Source organism: Aedes albopictus, chromosome 3 (genome assembly GCF_035046485.1).
Source record: "Aedes albopictus strain Foshan chromosome 3, AalbF5, whole genome shotgun sequence".
Taxonomy (NCBI): Eukaryota; Metazoa; Arthropoda; class Insecta; order Diptera; family Culicidae; genus Aedes; species Aedes albopictus.
In genome coordinates, this window is record NC_085138.1 from 350,499,943 (window position 1) to 350,516,879 (window position 16,937).

Below are 16,937 nucleotides of genomic sequence, written 5' to 3' on the forward strand. Positions count from 1 at the left end.
CAAAATGTTTGGGATAGGTAACTTCTTTTTCTCTCACAAAAAAGTTCAACATGCTGTAACTTTCCATAGAGTGCATCAAATATTCTCATATTTTGACTGTTTGTCAACCTACTATATGTGCATCATTGGTACAAATTTGAGCTCAATTGGTTAATCTTTCGCGAAGCTAGAGCCGTTCTCGCAAAACACTATTTTTTAGACAACTAATTTTTAAGCTGTAATATCACGAAGACTAGTGAAACGAATTTAATGAAATTTTGAGCGATTATCAACAATATATTAATGCTTGAAAATTCTTCAAAACATAGGTACTTTTTAAACGTTGAAAAAAGTTATGATTGTATGAAATCTCTCGGTTCGCACTTCAGCGAAAGCACCCACGAGTAAGAACTCGGATAGCACATGCGACGACTACTTGTGATACGATCACGAAGAGAATTAACTTTATTAAGCGCACTAATTTCAATTAGTAGGAACACGGTTTATTTTTGTGGACTGTATTAACACATGAACGGCGTAGGATCCAACGATCGCTACCGATACCGTCGATGGTAGAAATTCAACTAACCATATTACATTATCTCCTATTGGAGATGCTGCGAGAGCACATCTTCTAAACCTTGCCTGCCGGCTCTTTCTCTCGTGCAGCCTATTCACTACAACAGATGCGGTCACTCAATATACCGATCTATCTTGTGCCACAGTGGCGCGTAAAATTCAAATCTTAGTAATATCTAACAATGATGATTTGACATTTTCACCCATGTAGAGGAAAATGAGTCAAATTTAGAATACCGCACAAAAAATACTAAATAGCAAACGTTAACGATATTATTTAACTCACTATTTTTTAGCAATTTGGTCTATTTTAATACATATGCTTTCCATTACATTTTCAATTTGTTGGCGGCTATGTTGTTACTTTCCTTCAAAACACATTTATATATAAGTCAATTAGAGGGTAATTAAATGAACTATAATTTGCATCTTGAATTTTGGAACGATGTTGAAGTTTTGGACAATTTGGTGTTTTATTAGAAAAATAATCTAATCGTTATAATTTTCTTCCGTGTTAAGAATTTTAAGTTAAGTGAACGGTTTTTCATAGATCACTATATGAGTCATAAATGGTTAAAATTTCATTGCATTTGGTTTATTGAATCCGGAGATATAACAGCTCAAAGTTGTCTATCGGATAATTTTACCTTTTCCAAGATTATTTATTACTTCGTGGAAAATGGCCCGATCTTTCCCAAATTTGTACCACTGATACACAACTAGTTGATGAACCTACAGTAAAAAATTGAGAGTATTTGATGCACTTTTCGAAAAGTTAGTTAGTTGAACATTTTGTGAGAAGTGAAAATTTTACCTGTCCCGATAATTTTGTCTATCCCCTGTATGTTTTAAAGAATTTTCAAGCATTAAAATAATGTTGATAAACGTTCAAAATTTCATTCAATTCGGTTCACTGGTCTCCGACATATTACAGCTCAAAAATTAGTTGCCTAAAAAATAGTGTGTTACGAGAACGGTTCTAGCGAAAGATTAATCAATCGAGCTCAAATTTGTACCAATGATGCACATAATTTGAGAATTTTTGATGCACTCTATGAAAAGTTACAGCATGTTGAACTCTTTTGTGAGAGAAAAAAAAGTTGCCTAATCCTGTATGTCACATACAGGATTTGGGCCGCAGAACCGGAGTTCGGAGCCAAATTTGCTAAGCAAATTAATGTGGCAGTAAATCAAGTTTACTTCAGACTTCACAGAAATCTACGATCAAATAAAATTCTCTGTCAAAGTTTCCATTAACAACCATTTGCAGTTTTCTACACTCACGATTCCTAACACCCTTCACAGAGTCTTCCATGTTTCTTATAGATCGGTTGGTCCGCAAACTGCATCTTCGAGACACTTTCAACATTACCGGTCAACAGCCTATCTACACGCTTTCATTTGACCATTGAAAATCGAGAAATCCAATTTCTTTAAACAAATTACGCTATCTTACTGCCAACCAATTTCGAACACGTTCGCACGTGCGTACCCAAAAATCTACCACAACACTCGACGAACTACTTAAGCCCTTCGTTGCGGCACCAGAAGGCACACAACTGAGCAGCAGTTTCTCAGAGTCATACAGTGTAGAAAGTGACATAACAATGAGTGGCTTAATTTCGTTGATTGCGATAGTGGCTCTGGTCGGTGGAGTGCTGGGTCGGCATGACGCAGCGTTCAAAAGTTTTGGCTCCACCGGGGGAGAGTGTAGCCAGTACCTGAACAACGATGGTAACGGAGATTGCAATGTCCACTGCATCGGAGTGGTCGCCCACGTCTGGAACGACACTTTGGCCAAGTTCACCCAGAACTACGCCGGTTACTTCGTCCCGGACCCGAAGGATGACTGCTACGTGAATCGTACGGAACGGTGTTTGCTGCAGGTCGACAAGTCGGTTGAAGTGTACGACAAATGCACCCGAGCCCAAAAGTTAGGACAGTGTTATGCCGATCAATACGGAGAATTGGTGCCCACTCAGCTGCAGTACGTGCCGATGACGGATCTTCAGTACACCCGAGTGTTCCTGCAGTGCGCCGCCATGCTGGGACTTTCGACCGCTGACCTCGATGCCATGGTTCAGCAGGGAGCTTACAACGTTCCAGCTGGAGAATGTCTTCTGCGGTGCACGTTGACTCGGATGGGATTGTACACCGACGAGGCAGGAATCGACGTGCCCTTGGCTACCAGGCAGTGCGGCCTGTACAATGCAACATCCGACATTGGCCAGTGCCAGGCCAAGGTTATGGCAGAGCAGTGCGACAAATGCAAACGGACTGTTGCCATTGCAAAGGATTGCCTCGGCATGCACTACAATGTTCGGAAAGTAGACAACAGCTATGTGTTGGAACTGTATGGAACTTGCTATTCGTACTGTGCATACTACTACTACTACTGTTATTACTATGGATGCCCTTACCTGAGCTACTCAAGTTATTCAGCAACGGGCTCATCATCCTATGCTTATAATTACATGGATTTTACTTTTGCCGGAAAGTAACAGTAACCTGACGAAACTATTGGGAAGTGGTTGCTAAATCGAAATGCTCTTGTTTTTATTATTCAATTAATATGAAACGCAAAAAATAAATGTACTCTACCGGTAACAGATTGTTATTTTTTAAGTTATGGATCTGATCACATTCCGAAAAAAAAGTTTAGGGTCACTGTGACGACGCCTGTCAGTACCGTCAAACCGGGATCAAATGTATCTTTCTAGTAATTTAGCGCTAGTATAATTCTATACTGGAAACTTCTACACGTCGTTATGATCATAAACTTTTTCCGCATCTAGTTCAGGATGTTTCAGCTCTTACAAAAAAAGTCAGACTTGCATTATTTTTAAGGGCTTTCATTGAATTTCTTACATATCTAAAATCGTTGGTACTAAACGCTATGGGGTAACTTTTCGAAATCAATAAAACTTTCTGTTGGTTATTATTATTATAAAATATTTGTTATAGAAATAATCGAAATGGATAATTTATTAATCACGTAACGCGCTCATTTTCAAATTTCGACTAAAGTTTTGTATATGTATGTCATGTGACCTTCCAACATTGTTAAGGACTGCCATATTTTTAAGTTTTATTCATGTTTCACCTTGTTAAAAGTTTCGTTTGTGGTTTGTGGACGTTTTAAAACAATCATCAACATCAATTTTGAACCTAGATTGAGTCAATTATTTCAGTGGAATGCCCAAATTAACGGCTCAAGAAACTCAGGTAGCCAAACACCATTTTAAACTGAAAATTACTTAAACATAACTCACTCTTCCATTTCAAGAAATGAGATTAAGCATTTTTGATATTTTGTAACTAGTATCTACTTTTGGAAATTCGGCTTATCAGTCCTTTTTCTCTAGAACGACAACAGTTTTCGATTTGTCCCTACGTTTCGGTAACATTTGTTACCATTCTCAGGGGAAAATCAGTGGAATCGTTCTTTGTTTGGAGGCTTTGTTGAGCATTTGTCTATGGGGTTTTTGGTAGTTGTATATGCATACTTATTGCTATGTTTTTTCGGTAAAATTCGATATTTTTTTAGCTCTTTTAATATTGGATAATTTTTGCACTATTTTGGTTTGGTTGTTGTACTGAGCAGTACATATACACTGTGGTGCATAATTGATCGGACAAACGCCGTTTTTCATACAATATGTCTAAGTTTGGGATGCTGTAACTATGGTTTGCGTTGATCGATTGATCTCAACTTTTGACACGGAACTACTAATATGTTGGATTTTACGTATACAAAGTACAAAATGGCATGCCTTTACCTCATTAGGGTATCGAGATATACGAGTTTTAATATTTCAGACACAAGGTGCCACCTAGCGGATAAATTCCAAACCAAAGACTTCACTATCAGATAGTTCTGATCTTGCTGAAGAACTTTTCCAAAGACAGCATCATTCTATCTTATCAGGTTTCTGAAATATGAGGGTTTGAACCAAGGGGGCGGACAGCTTTTGCTCTAAAGCCTACTCTGGAGCTAGATTTTGAGCAGCTCTGAGCAACTCGAGTAACTCGATCTTGGAATGTGCATAGCAACCCGCTGTTATGTTGAAACCGTGGCTGTCAAAGAACGGATGCTACTGCAATGGGATGTACGTAAATAAGAAATGTAAAAAAGTTACTGAACGAGACCGCGTTCAAAAGTGTTTCACTAGGCTAGAGGGGGATGAAGGTCGAGCCCAGCAAAGTTCCAGATTCGGCTGCGGAAGTATTACGCAGTGATTTTCAGATAAACGGTCCTTCGGGTTTACCTAAGCTGAAAACTTCGTGCAGCTCCTGGCCTGATGTAGTGCAAATAACCCGTAAAACGGTGACTTGGGGGTACATATCGTCTCTAATAGACTAGCTACTGATGCCTCCTCTCAAAAGCTACTCGCAAACTGAGCAATGGATTGGCGATAGTAGTTGTGTAGTAAAAAAGTGTCTGATTTTAGAAAGATGTCGTTGGAAGTCGAAAAAAGTAACACAAAACCTTGCATGGAACAATATTATCTTCCTTTATGAAAAGATGATCATATTTCAACTGTAAAAAACTAACAAACATAAAAGGGGGCTCAAGACACAGAACGATTCGTTGACGTACCAATAACCTATGGAAACAAATTGTTCTCCGCATCTACCGCATCCTCGCTGGTACGTTTATTACTCCGTGTCATCTTTGGGATTGAATATTACACATTTAGGCCCAAACATTTAAGGTGCCTTACCAAGTAAACCAGCAAGTACCTCCACAAGATTTCTGAGAAACTTTTATGGATAATCAGACGCATATTTTGGTTGCCATTTCACTTCCACACTTTTCCCAAAAATGTCATTCTTATGGTGGGTTTGATAAATGTAGATCAAAGCATGCGCATGTATTACATTTTTCGGAGCAAAATATGAGCAGCTCAAAGTTGCTCGATCTACAAAGTGTTGCTCTGGAGTGAGCTGTCTTCCCCCTTGGTTTGAACATTGTTGACACCTGCGCCGCCTAGCGGCTGAATCGCGAACCAAAGTCACCGTTGCCAGTTAGTTCTTAACCTGCTGAACAACTTCGCCGAAGACAATATACTTCTACCTCATCGGGATCTTGAGATATACGTTGCGCAAAGTATGTGACCAATTTTGGTACCCCAAGACAATCCGGAATAACTCCGGAACCATGTGGACCAGGCACCCATGTCCCCGGCAAAATAAACTAGAAGAATTTTTCGGGAAATTGTAAAAATTTCATCAAAATCCATCGAAAAATAAAAAAAGTATGACCATTTCTGTGCTTTTCCTAAGGTGAAAAATGTACGTTGGCTGGATTAAGGTTAACATCTAAAACATAAGTAAAACATCACATTCATAAAACACCCTTAATCTTTATTAATCACCAATAAGTGGTGTAGTACAAGAAAATGTAAGTAATGACTCGTGCTGCAGCGGTAGCCCCTGCTTCCGCATTGGCGTTTGCATTTACATTCGTATAGAACTCTATACCGAACGGAATCTGCTCCCGAGCCTTAGCATTTTTCGCCTCGTAAAGATGAAGATGCATCTGAAGGCAATCGACGGCAATCCGCTCCGCTTGCGCACATTTGTCGCGGATCCCTTCGGCATGCACGACCTTCACACATCGGGTCACATTGGTTCGCCATTCCTGCTCGTAACCTTCGTACCCTCCGCATTGCACCGAAACGCGGTCCAAATTCGGTCCATCCCGGTCCGTGTACAAGCCCTTCCGCATCAGAAGACATCGCACCAGGCAGGCTCCCTCCGGTATGCTGTCCACACCATTCCGCACCACGAATTGCATTTTGTCTGCGACTCCTAGCATTTCCGCGCACTGGGACAAGATCTGAACCTGCTGAAGATCCGAGAACGGCACGAAGCGTGGACTCACAACGTCCAGTTGACCGTAATTGTTGCGGTAGCAATCCACCGATGCTTCCGCGAGTTTGCAGGTGTTCCTAGTTGGGATCGAAGTGGAGACCTGCTTCAAACACTGAAAAGTACGATCCCGAGCGCAGGTACTTTGTGTACCCTCGGCATAGAACCGACTGATCGACTCCGACAAGCGTCCGGCGGTGTCGTTCCAAATTCGATTCACCAACGACACGCAACGGACGCCGCAATCCTTCCGGACAGCGTCCGTCGGCAGGTAGAGATCGCATTCGCCCGTTGACGATTGGATGCTTTTGTAGGAGACTCGGTGCTCCTGGAGGCAAGCGACGGCACTGATGGCACTGGCTAGTATGACTAAAGGGGCGTACACTTGCATCGCTAGTGAAGTACTTTGCGTGACTGTTGCGCTTGGAAAAGTTCTGAAGTGTATTTGTTTGGGGGGTATATTCATAGAATACAAGTTACGTGAGCTGATTGCCACCCAAAGCACGCATGGACCGATTAGGGTCTGACCAAAAACTGTTTACGATGGGTGGTTTTGCCATTCGTAGAACCATAGAAAGCTTGGAGAAGTCTATCGCACACTTATTAGAATGGGTTTTTATTGAAAGGACATTAACCTATGTGTTTTTTCTTAAAATTGTAATAGTACTCTAATAAACAGTTTTTTATCGCTGTGTTTACTTGAAAGGCTCGAATTCCTTAGGGACAAAACAGAGTTGAAGTTGGTTGTAGTGTGTGTGTGTGTGTGTGTGTGTGTGTGTGCGTGTGTGTGTGTACATTGCTTAAATAATATCTTAAGTTGGTTACTCGACTTGGCGCTTTTTTGTGGCTGTTTATCGATGCTCGTGGAGGAACATCACAATAACAACAATGACGGATCTTTGGAGCTGTTTTGTTTTACAACTGTACCTTTTTTTGTATTTTTTGTTTTCGTGTGGAAAATGTCTCAGATGTTATATATGTACCTTGAAATGTGCCTTCAAAAATATGTTGAAGTAATATTTTTAAGTCATGTTTTGGCTGTAGAGCTACTTATTTACTTTTAGTCCTGAGCATCAGTTCAGTTTATATTAGGAGTTGTTGCACGGAATGGGTCAAAAATGACCCTAATGCACAAGAATGGGTAAAGGTAACATTATCTAAATGGAATTAGATTGTATTCATAACAGTTGGTGTACTAAAGATAAGGAATAAGGTAAGTTTAAGGGATATAAGCAGTGAGTGAAGTTAATGGTAGCTTAAGGCATGTACAAGAATGAGAGGTAAGGAGTGGACGAGAGGTCTTAGAATATTGAAGACTCCCTTAAAACTTTCTAGATTACCTTCCTTCATGCATAGTAGGGTGGGGCTAATTTCAAAAAATCTCTCCGATATATGATTTCCCAAGTGGAAAATAACCTACTAGTCGAAATAAGTCAGCTGTACAAAAATTAGCGATTTCGGTTGATATTTAGGGGTGGCGCAAAGGGTTCAAGTGAAATTTTTGCTAGAACAAACTTTCAAAAATCATTTCAAATTTAATTTTCAAACTTATTTTTTCTAGACTAAATCCTAGACTAAATCGGTGATTCTAGAACCCAATTGGACCAAATTTGTGCTCAAAATTGCGATATCTCTACTGGTTTCTGAGATATTTGAAAAAAAAATGGCGTTTTTCAGTATTTTTTGGGTTTGGTATAAAAATATGACATTTTTCTCAAATATCTCGGAAACCAGTGGAGATATCGCAATTTTGAGCACAAATTTGGTCCAATTGGATTCTAGAATCACCGATTTAGTCTAGAAAAAATAAGTTTGAAAATTAAATTTGAAAAGATTTTTGAAAGTTTGTTCTAGCAAAAATTTCACTTGAACCCTTTGCGCCACCCCTAAATATCAACCGAAATCGCTAATTTTTGTACAGCTGACTTATTTCGACTAGTAGATCACTTTCCACTTGAGAAATCATATATCGGAGAGATTTTTTGAAATTAGCCCCACCCTAATGCATAGCTTGCATGTTTAAATTAAATTCATGCTTGTATACAGCTTCCTGCAGCTGTGTGCTGTCAAGTGGTGAGTTCAATGCTTATTCGAGAATATCTAAAAACTTCACAGAGTATATGCCATCAGTGTGGTACGTCTTGGATCCCTTCTACAACTGTCCGAAATGCTTTTAACCTTTCAGGACGCGCACCATCAAGCAACCGAAACTGCACCGCGCTCGCGCTGTATACAAAGAGCGAGTTTTTTTTTTGGTAGTGTTGTACTTTTTACAACAGCGCGCGCGCTGAAGGGTTGAACTCCTATATAATCCCTCTGTAGCCGAGAGCAGTGGTCCAGCTGTAGGCTCTTGAAACTCCCTCGGACCCCCTATAACGCATCTGAGACCTTAACCACCTATAACACCCCCGAAAATCGTTGGAAATCCTCTGAAATCTCCTGAGATGCCTCTGAAAACCCTTGAAACTTCAGGCCCTTGAAACGCATTTGAGACCCCTATTAAACCCCAAAAAACACCCTTGTAACACCTCTTAAAGCCAAAAATCCTTTGAATTTTCCTGAAGGGCCTCGGAAAACCGCCTGAAACTCCCTTTGAATCCCTTGTAACGCATCTGGGTCCACCGTCCACTATTAACTCCCGAATGCGCCCTTGTAACACCTCCAAAATCCGCTTGAAATCCTCTTAAACTTCCTGAAATGCCGCTGGAAACCTCCTAAGAAAATCCCTTGGACCCCATTTAACGCAGCTGAGACCCTCCAAAACACCTGTAAGTGATCTTATTACGCCTCCCAAACCCGCTGAAAATCTTTTACAACTTCCTGAAATACCCGCGAATCCCATATGAACCCTGATGATTTATTCAGGAATTCCTTTATCTAGGCACCAGGACTGGCGACCTACTGGCGACAGAGATAGTCGAGTGACTCCGTAGCTTGAAGGAATAGAAGCGCCCGTCTAGCGAATTGGGAATCGTGAGTTCGAGTCTCTCCGGTGTACGTGGATTTCTTTTGATAATTCAAATCTCAATTTGTTCATCGAGCACATGTTTCTGTTGTGCACATGGATGTCAAAGCATTTTCAACAGTGTGATTTACCTTTTTTATTTTTTTTTTTTTTCTAAAAATGAGTTTCTAATGACTCATTCGGCAGGTTCTTTGAAAAATTCCGTAGTAAGTTCGTTCGTAAATTTCTTTGATAATTTACGGAAAAATCTCCGGTAATTCCTCTGGAAAATCCTCTGCTAGTTTCTTTCAAAATTTCTTTGTTATTGTTTTAGACGTTCTTTTAGAATTTCTCACTGAATTCACGATGGGACGGCCGAACGAAGTCCCAAAGGAATTTTCAAGAGAGCCAAGGTAAGCGCTACAGAAGTTCCAAATTAATTTATTAAAAATAAACCCGAAGCAATTTTCAAAAACGTTGGCATAGAAATAGCTTAAGGTACTCTAAATAAATAACACTAGTTTACAAAATAAAACGAAAGTCGTGAACTTCAGTCAACGACCAAAGTTTTTGAAGCACAATTTAGCGCTGATTTCGAAACTGTGCTTCAAAAAACTTTAAGTAGACCAGTTTCTGAGTTTCAGCTCAATATTGAGTTTTACAACTTTTTAAAATATGGAATTTACTAAAATTCAAATATCATGCATTTTCTTCAGCCAATTTTAAATCTTTTCCAAAAATTAAGAGCTTTCTATTCAGCATTCGATCATCTGAATGCAGGTTTTGCATCAGATTGATGAAATTCAAGATATTGGCGAGTTTTAGGGACAATCTCTTCAAATTTTAGCAAAATTTCCAAAAATATATGAAAAAATGTATTTTTTTAATAAGAATGTTTTTCAGTTGTGCAGAAACTATTTTTATATGAGTTTTGTTTTTTTATAAAATGTGTTTTGGAAAACTGAAAAACATTTTCCCCCAGCGAAACATTCAGCAGATTTCTTGATCCTTCCTCTATATGTGTTTGAAAACCGATTTTGAAAATAGTTCTCCGTAATTTAATGAAAAATTAAATAAAAGGAAATGTTTTGCCAGAAGTATTTTTTTTTAATTACCTACACAAGTTTACAAAATAAAACGAAAGTCGTGAACTTCTATCAACGACCAAAGTTTTTGAAGCATAATTTAGCGCTAATATCGAAACCGTGCTCTAAAAAATTTTAAGTAGAACAGTTTTTTTTTTTTTGAGTTTTAGCTCAATATCGACTTTTACAATGAAAGTCTCTTTAATAAAGACAAATCAATCAATCAATCGACTTTTACAACTTTTTAAAATATAAAATTTAATGAAATTCGTTTTGTTCAACCGATTTTAAATCTTTTTCCATCAATTAAAAGCTGAATATAATACCTTTCTATCATCTCAATGCAGGTTTTGCGTCAGATTGATGAAATTCAAGATATTGGCGGGTTTTGGGGACGATCTCCTTGTATTTTAGCAAATTTTCCAAAAATATAAGAAAAAACAATTTAAAAACTCTTTCTCAACGTTTATTTGACATATCATATGTAGCGAGTTACAGTAAAAAAAACAGCCCAATCGGAGCATTGGTTACGGAGAATGAGATGTGTGAAGTGAGCCACTTTTCTTACAAATAGAACAAAAAACGATTACAAATCATCAACCTTGTATGAAAAGTCGAAAAAAATTCCGCTCTACTGTATTTTTTTTCCTTCGCGTTTTCGAACTCAGGGCATGATTCTACACCAAAAACGATTATCAGCTTATCGAGTTCAAAAGTGCTATGAACTAGTGTAATATTTCATTTTCAATACAAAACTAATATATTACGTGATGATCTTATTTTGAAATATACAGGGGATAGGCCAAATTATCGCGACAGGCAAAATTTACAATTTTCAAAAATTTATCAACTTGCTGTAACTTTTTGAAAAGGGCATCAAAAATTCTCAATTTTTTTTCTGTAAGTTGGACAACTTGTTATCTATCAATGGTCCAAAATTAGGACAGTTTGGGAAATTTAAATTTATATTTGTGTACTAATAGCTTTGGTTTTCTATCCTAGGGCCTTTTTGTTTCATACTTTCGAGAAATCATTTGAGTTTTTCTTCCACTACTTTTTGAAGATCTTTTCATAAAATTATGGACGCTCAAAAGTATTTAACTTCATCGCTTTTCGTCCAAGAAGCATCACTAGGAATTTCCCGTAATATGTGTTCGAAATTTTGATCATATTACTCTAGGAGTTTCTCTGAGTCCACTTTCAAGCATTCGTCCAAATTTTATTCGATTTTTTTTTTCAATTTCAGTATGTTTTTCCGAAAATTCCCTCAACCCTTCAGGATGCGCGCCATTGCAAACAGTAAACACCACGAAAAATGCTCGCTCGTCGTATGGAGCACGAGCGCGTTGCAGTTTCAGAATCAATCAGACGCGCTTCCTGAAAGGTTAAAGTTTGTTTTTTTTTTTCTTAATTTAATTTCGAAGTTCTTTCTAGAATGTTTAAGAGAAAATCCTCAAAAATGTTTTTTTAGATACGCTCAGGCAAAAGCCCAGAAGATCAGTCAGAGAATAATCCAAAGATTTGCTTAAAGAGTTGGTCTGTGGATTTCTTACAGGGTTTTTTTTTCTCCAATGATTCATCCAAAATTTACATTGAAAATTGCAGCAGCAATTTTTAGAAAATTTGACAGAATTTTCTCAGATAATTTTACCGAGAGATTCCTTTAGGCGTTTCAACGAGGATTCTTCCAGAAATTCTTTTAAAGTGCCTTTAGAAATTCCACGGCTTTTCCAAGGAATCCTCTCAACAGTTTTCCAAATTTTGTCCTAGGATTAATTGAAAAGCGTTTGAGGATTTTTCCAGGGTTCTTTCTTACAAGCCTTAGAAATTTCAACTGAAATTGATCATCATCATTTCTTTTCGATGAATTCTTCAGAAATCTTTAAAATGTTCAAAATTTTCTCACCATTCTTCTGACATTTTTTTTTTTTGCAAGCGATAAATCTCCCAGAAATTCCTGCTTGATTGATAAATGTTTCGTTTTTTTTTTTGAGGTTTTGTCGAGGATTTTGTCGAAGGAAACCTACCCTATTTTGTTCAATAACTCAAAAACGAGTAGAAATATCGCAATTCTAAGCACATAATCACCGATTTTAGGCCTAATGATCAGCCTACGGTATGTAGTAAGAATTTCAATGAGATTCCTAAGATATGATTTAGGAAAATTCGGTGGGAACGTATTTTATATTTGCGTGAGAACAAGAATGTCATTGGTATTCTAGGAGAGATCTGATGCAAACCTTGTCGAGATTTTTGGTGAGTTCCGGCGAGTTTCCGACTTGGATAATGATTTAGGTTTTTGTGATACAAATAGCTCCATGCTAGGAAAATAGGAATGCTAGAAGACTCTGAAATAGTTTATGGTGGTAGTCCTATGCGGTTGGGGGAATCTGGTGAAATTGTTTTTTTTTTCAGTAACTCCTCACGGGAATCCTCCAGGAACTCCTTCCAGGATTTTTGCAGAAACTTCTTCTGGGTTCTTTCTGGAATTCTTTCAGATGATTTCAATGGAAATCTTCAAAGAGTTTTACTCCTCAAAGATTTTTTATGGAATTCCTAATGACATTGTTTCAGAAGTTTCTTATATAATTTCAACAGAGCTTCCTTGAAGAATTCCTTCAAAAGTTTTTAAAGTGCCGAAGGAAACATTTTTTGAGGAACTTCTCATTGTGTTCCTTCTAGATTTCCTAAATCAAATCCTAACAGGAGAAAGATGGGAATCCCAAAATTAATTTTTTGAAAATATTCCTAAATGAGCTGGAGGAATCTCAGAAGGAATCCCTCAAGGAAATTCCAGAGGAATTTCAGAATAAGCTCCTGGAGGAATCTTGAAAGGAAGTTAAAGATAAATCCCGTGAAGAGTTCATAAACTAATTCTAGAAGGAACTTTTGGAGAAATCTAGAATAAACTTCTGGAAGAATTTCAGATGGGGCAATTTGTAGAGTCTTAGAAGAAGCCTCTGGTTCAATTTTTAAAGAAAACACGGGATACATTTGTTTGGTTAAGATAACTTTTAAGGAATCCCGGAAGATATCCAGCTATCACAAAATCTATGAAAAAAAAATTCTGAAGGAAAATGAGAGGTGAGGGATTGCTCGCCCCAGACAACCAGTCATCGTATCAGATATTGCATAACATGACAAAAATGAGGCCTTATGCGTACATACCTTCATTCAGGCGCATGTCAAAAGTACGAATATTACCTCCACTTTAACATCTTATCCATCATCTTATACGACGACTGGTTGACTGGGGCGAGCAATCCCTCACCTCTCATTTTCCTTCAGAATTTTTTTTTTCATAGATTTTATCAGGAGTGATAGCTGGATATCTTCCGGGATTCCTTAAAAGTTATCTTAACCAAACAAATGTATCCCGTGTTTTCTTTAAAAATTGAACCAGAGGCTTCTTCTAAGACTGATACTGGAGAAATCCTGGTAGGAGTGAATGGAGGGATGCCGGGAGAAGTTCCTGGAGGAGCCCTCGTTAAAATCCTGGATAAATCCCAGAAGGAACTCTTACATGGATCCAGGAAGGAATTTCTGAAGGAATCCGAAAAAAAAACTCCTGAAGGAATCCCAAAAGCAACTCTTGAAGCGGTTTTGAAAGAATGCTGAAATAAATTCTTGCAGAAATCGTGGAATGATTAGCTGAGTGAATTCCGGATAGAATTCCAGAAGGAAACTTAGAAGGAACTTTTGGAGGAACCCATGAAGAAACTTCTTCAGCAAACCCAGAAAGAAGCTCTGATGGAATCTCAACATAAATTCCGGTTGAAATCCCTGGAGAGATTTCCGAAGAATCCCCCGGGGGGGGTGGGGGGTGGGGGGGAAAGAGGAGAAAAAATTTTGAAACAACTCCTGAAAGGAACCATCGATTAACTCATAAAAACCGTATAAAAATCTCCTGCTTTCTTTGGAGGAATCTTAAAAGGAGCACTCCAGAAGAAATTCTTAGAGGGATATATGAAGGAACCTCAAAAGAAATACAAAAAGGAGGAATTCTCAAATGGATTTTTTTGAGAAATTCCAGAATAAAATGCTAAAGGGATTCAAAAAGAGAGGAATTTTTGAAAATGAGAATCCCAAAAGGAAAAGGCTGGAAGCATTTCAGAAGAAACTTCTGCAGGGTCCTCCAAATGTCATAATGAATTTTATTCAAATGAAACCAATTTGAAATTCTTAACAGATTTATTAGTGATTGATCACTAATACAGGTCGGACTCGATTATCCGGAGTCAGATTCTGATGCTTCTCAAACATGTATCTGGGGAACAGAATGTTCAATGATGCTAAAATTTTGACATTTTGTCAAGCCAACTGCGCCTAGTAATCAGTAAAAAAATCAGCTTCTTACAGTATTCCGTTTGCGAGATATTATTCTGAGAAACGCCAGAACCCGACTCCGGATAATCGAGTCCGACCTGTATATGATAGTAAACGGTAGAAAGAAATGGCATACCTAAGGAAGCGGAACCATGGCTTCTACTTTGGGCACTTTTCCGCTATAACTCAGTCAATTTCGAACCAATTGACTTATTTTTTTGTACGCGGTGAGATACGCTTAACATCTAACCGTGTACAAAAACTCAAGTCAATTGCTTTCAAATTGACTAAGCTATAGCAGAAAAGTGCCTAAAAGGCTCGTTGCCCTTTGTTTCGTTGAGTATATGTATCAGTTGAAATGGAAATCAAAACTAAGTATAGACTTTTTTTTTGCTTTTTGGCATGAAAATTTTATGGAAGGAGGGGAATTTGTGACGAAATGCTACGAGGGGAAGGGGGTGTTAAAAATCACTTAAAATACTACGTCATTTATGGAAGCTCCCTTATGAAGACTAAATAAAACGCCCTAATCCCAGAAATACACAACAACGGTTTGATTATTTTTCTTTGCACATTTATTTAGTAATGAAAACAAATAAATTTTGATTTACAAACATTCACGTAAAGTCATACCAATAATTAATCCAATTCAACATTCTATCCGGCAAATTCGAAATAGTTGGAGTTAACGGCATAGGAAGATGATCCAGTTTCTTGGTAATTGTAGTAGCTCAGGTAAGGGCATCCATAGTAATAACAATAGAAGAAGTACGAGCAGGAAGAATAGCAAACTCCTCCATACAGTTCCAACGCATAGCTTTCTCCTACTTTGCGAACATTGTAGTGCATGTTGAGGCAATCCTTTGCAATGGTAACAGTCCGTTTGCATTTGTCGCACTGTGATGCCATGACATTAGCCTGGCACTGGTCAATGTCGGATGTCGCGTTGTAGAGACCACACTGCCTGGTGGCCAGCGGAACATCGAATCCTTTCTCGTCAGTGTACAATCCCATGCGAATTAACGTACACCGTAGAAGACATTCTCCGGCTGGAACGTTGTAAGCTCCTTGCTGGACCATGGCATCGAGATCAGCGGTCGAAAGTCCCAGCATGGCGGCACACTGCAGGAACACCCGAGTGTACTGAAGATCCGTCATCGGCACGTACTGCAGCTGAGTGGGCACCAGTTCTCCGTATTGATCGGCGTAACATTGTCCAAGTTGCCGGGCCCGAGTACATTTGTCGTACACTTCAACCGACTTGTCGACTTGCATCAAACACCGTTCCGTGCGGTTCACGTAGCAGTCATCCTTCGGGTCCGGAACGAAGTAACCAGCGTAGTTCTGGGTGAACTTGGCCAAAGTGTCGTTCCAGACGTGGGCGACCACTCCGATGCAGTGGACGTTGCAGTCTCCGTTACCATCGTTGTTCAGGTATTGGCTGCACTCTCCCCCGGTGGAGCCAAAGCTTTTGAATGCTGCGTCATGCCGACCCAGCACTCCACCGGCTAGAGCCACTACCGCAAGTACAATTAGCGAACTAAAGCCTCTCATTACTATGGCACTTGTTCTAACTGTGTGATTCTGAGATTGAACTGCTCAGTTCTGTAGTTTTTGCTACGACGGCAAGGGGCTTAAGTAGTACTTTTTGCGATGTAGCTGTTTTTGCCGTACGCACGTGCGGACGTGCATCGAGCTAGGAAAGTCGAACCCGAAAGCGACCGGTCGTATTGTTTAAAATTTGGTTACTCGAAAAGTTATCTTTTCCCAATTAAATAATTTCGTAACTTTCAGGATGGTTATTTTATTTACGCAACGTTCAGTATAAAAATAAACACACTAGATTATTTGATGAAACACCTATTAAGTAGATGACGTTATGTACAAACTGAGGCAAAACTGAAGCAGGAAACGCGCGGGTATTTAGCAGGATTATGCTAAGGGTGATGGGTTCAATTCCCGGTTGATGCAGGAACTTTCCGTATAGGATATTTTCTTGACTTTTTTGGGCAATGAATATTATTGAACCTGCCACACGTTATGCAAAATGATCATTGGCAGAGGATGCTTTCAGTTAATAACTGGGGAAGTGCTCATAGAACACTATGCTGAGAAGCAGGCTTAGTCCAATAAGGACGGTACACCACGAA

General features: G+C 38.8%; 3 protein-coding genes across 3 annotated transcripts; 1 reads left to right on the plus strand and 2 right to left on the minus strand.

Annotated features, from left to right (window-relative positions):
- Positions 1-2,160: 2,160 nt before the first annotated feature.
- On the plus strand, positions 2,161-3,059 carry LOC115260607 (general odorant-binding protein 45-like). Its single transcript, XM_029861627.2, has one exon. It carries the CDS (start codon positions 2,166-2,168, stop codon positions 3,057-3,059), a length of 894 nt encoding a protein of 297 aa, XP_029717487.2. The 5' UTR covers positions 2,161-2,165.
- Positions 3,060-5,923: 2,864 nt separating this feature from the next.
- LOC109432647 (general odorant-binding protein 45-like) lies at positions 5,924-7,041 on the minus strand. Its single transcript, XM_029875804.2, has one exon. The coding sequence runs from the start codon at positions 6,896-6,898 to the stop codon at positions 5,933-5,935; it is 966 nt and encodes a 321-aa protein (XP_029731664.1). The 5' UTR covers positions 6,899-7,041; the 3' UTR covers positions 5,924-5,932.
- An 8,311-nt stretch (positions 7,042-15,352) lies between these two features.
- LOC115260830 (general odorant-binding protein 45) lies at positions 15,353-16,341 on the minus strand. The gene has a single exon (XM_029862150.2). It carries the CDS (start codon positions 16,339-16,341, stop codon positions 15,445-15,447), a length of 897 nt encoding a protein of 298 aa, XP_029718010.2. The 3' UTR covers positions 15,353-15,444.
- Between the last annotated feature and the right edge of the window lie 596 nt (positions 16,342-16,937).

Bases quoted from the DNA above. Each gene is read 5' to 3' on its own strand.
- LOC115260607 (XM_029861627.2), top strand. From the start codon at position 2,166: ATGAGTGGCTTAATTTCGTTGATTGCGATAGTGGCTCTGGTCGGTGGA.
- LOC109432647 (XM_029875804.2), bottom strand. From the start codon at position 6,898: ATGAATATACCCCCCAAACAAATACACTTCAGAACTTTTCCAAGCGCA.
- LOC115260830 (XM_029862150.2), bottom strand. From the start codon at position 16,341: ATGAGAGGCTTTAGTTCGCTAATTGTACTTGCGGTAGTGGCTCTAGCC.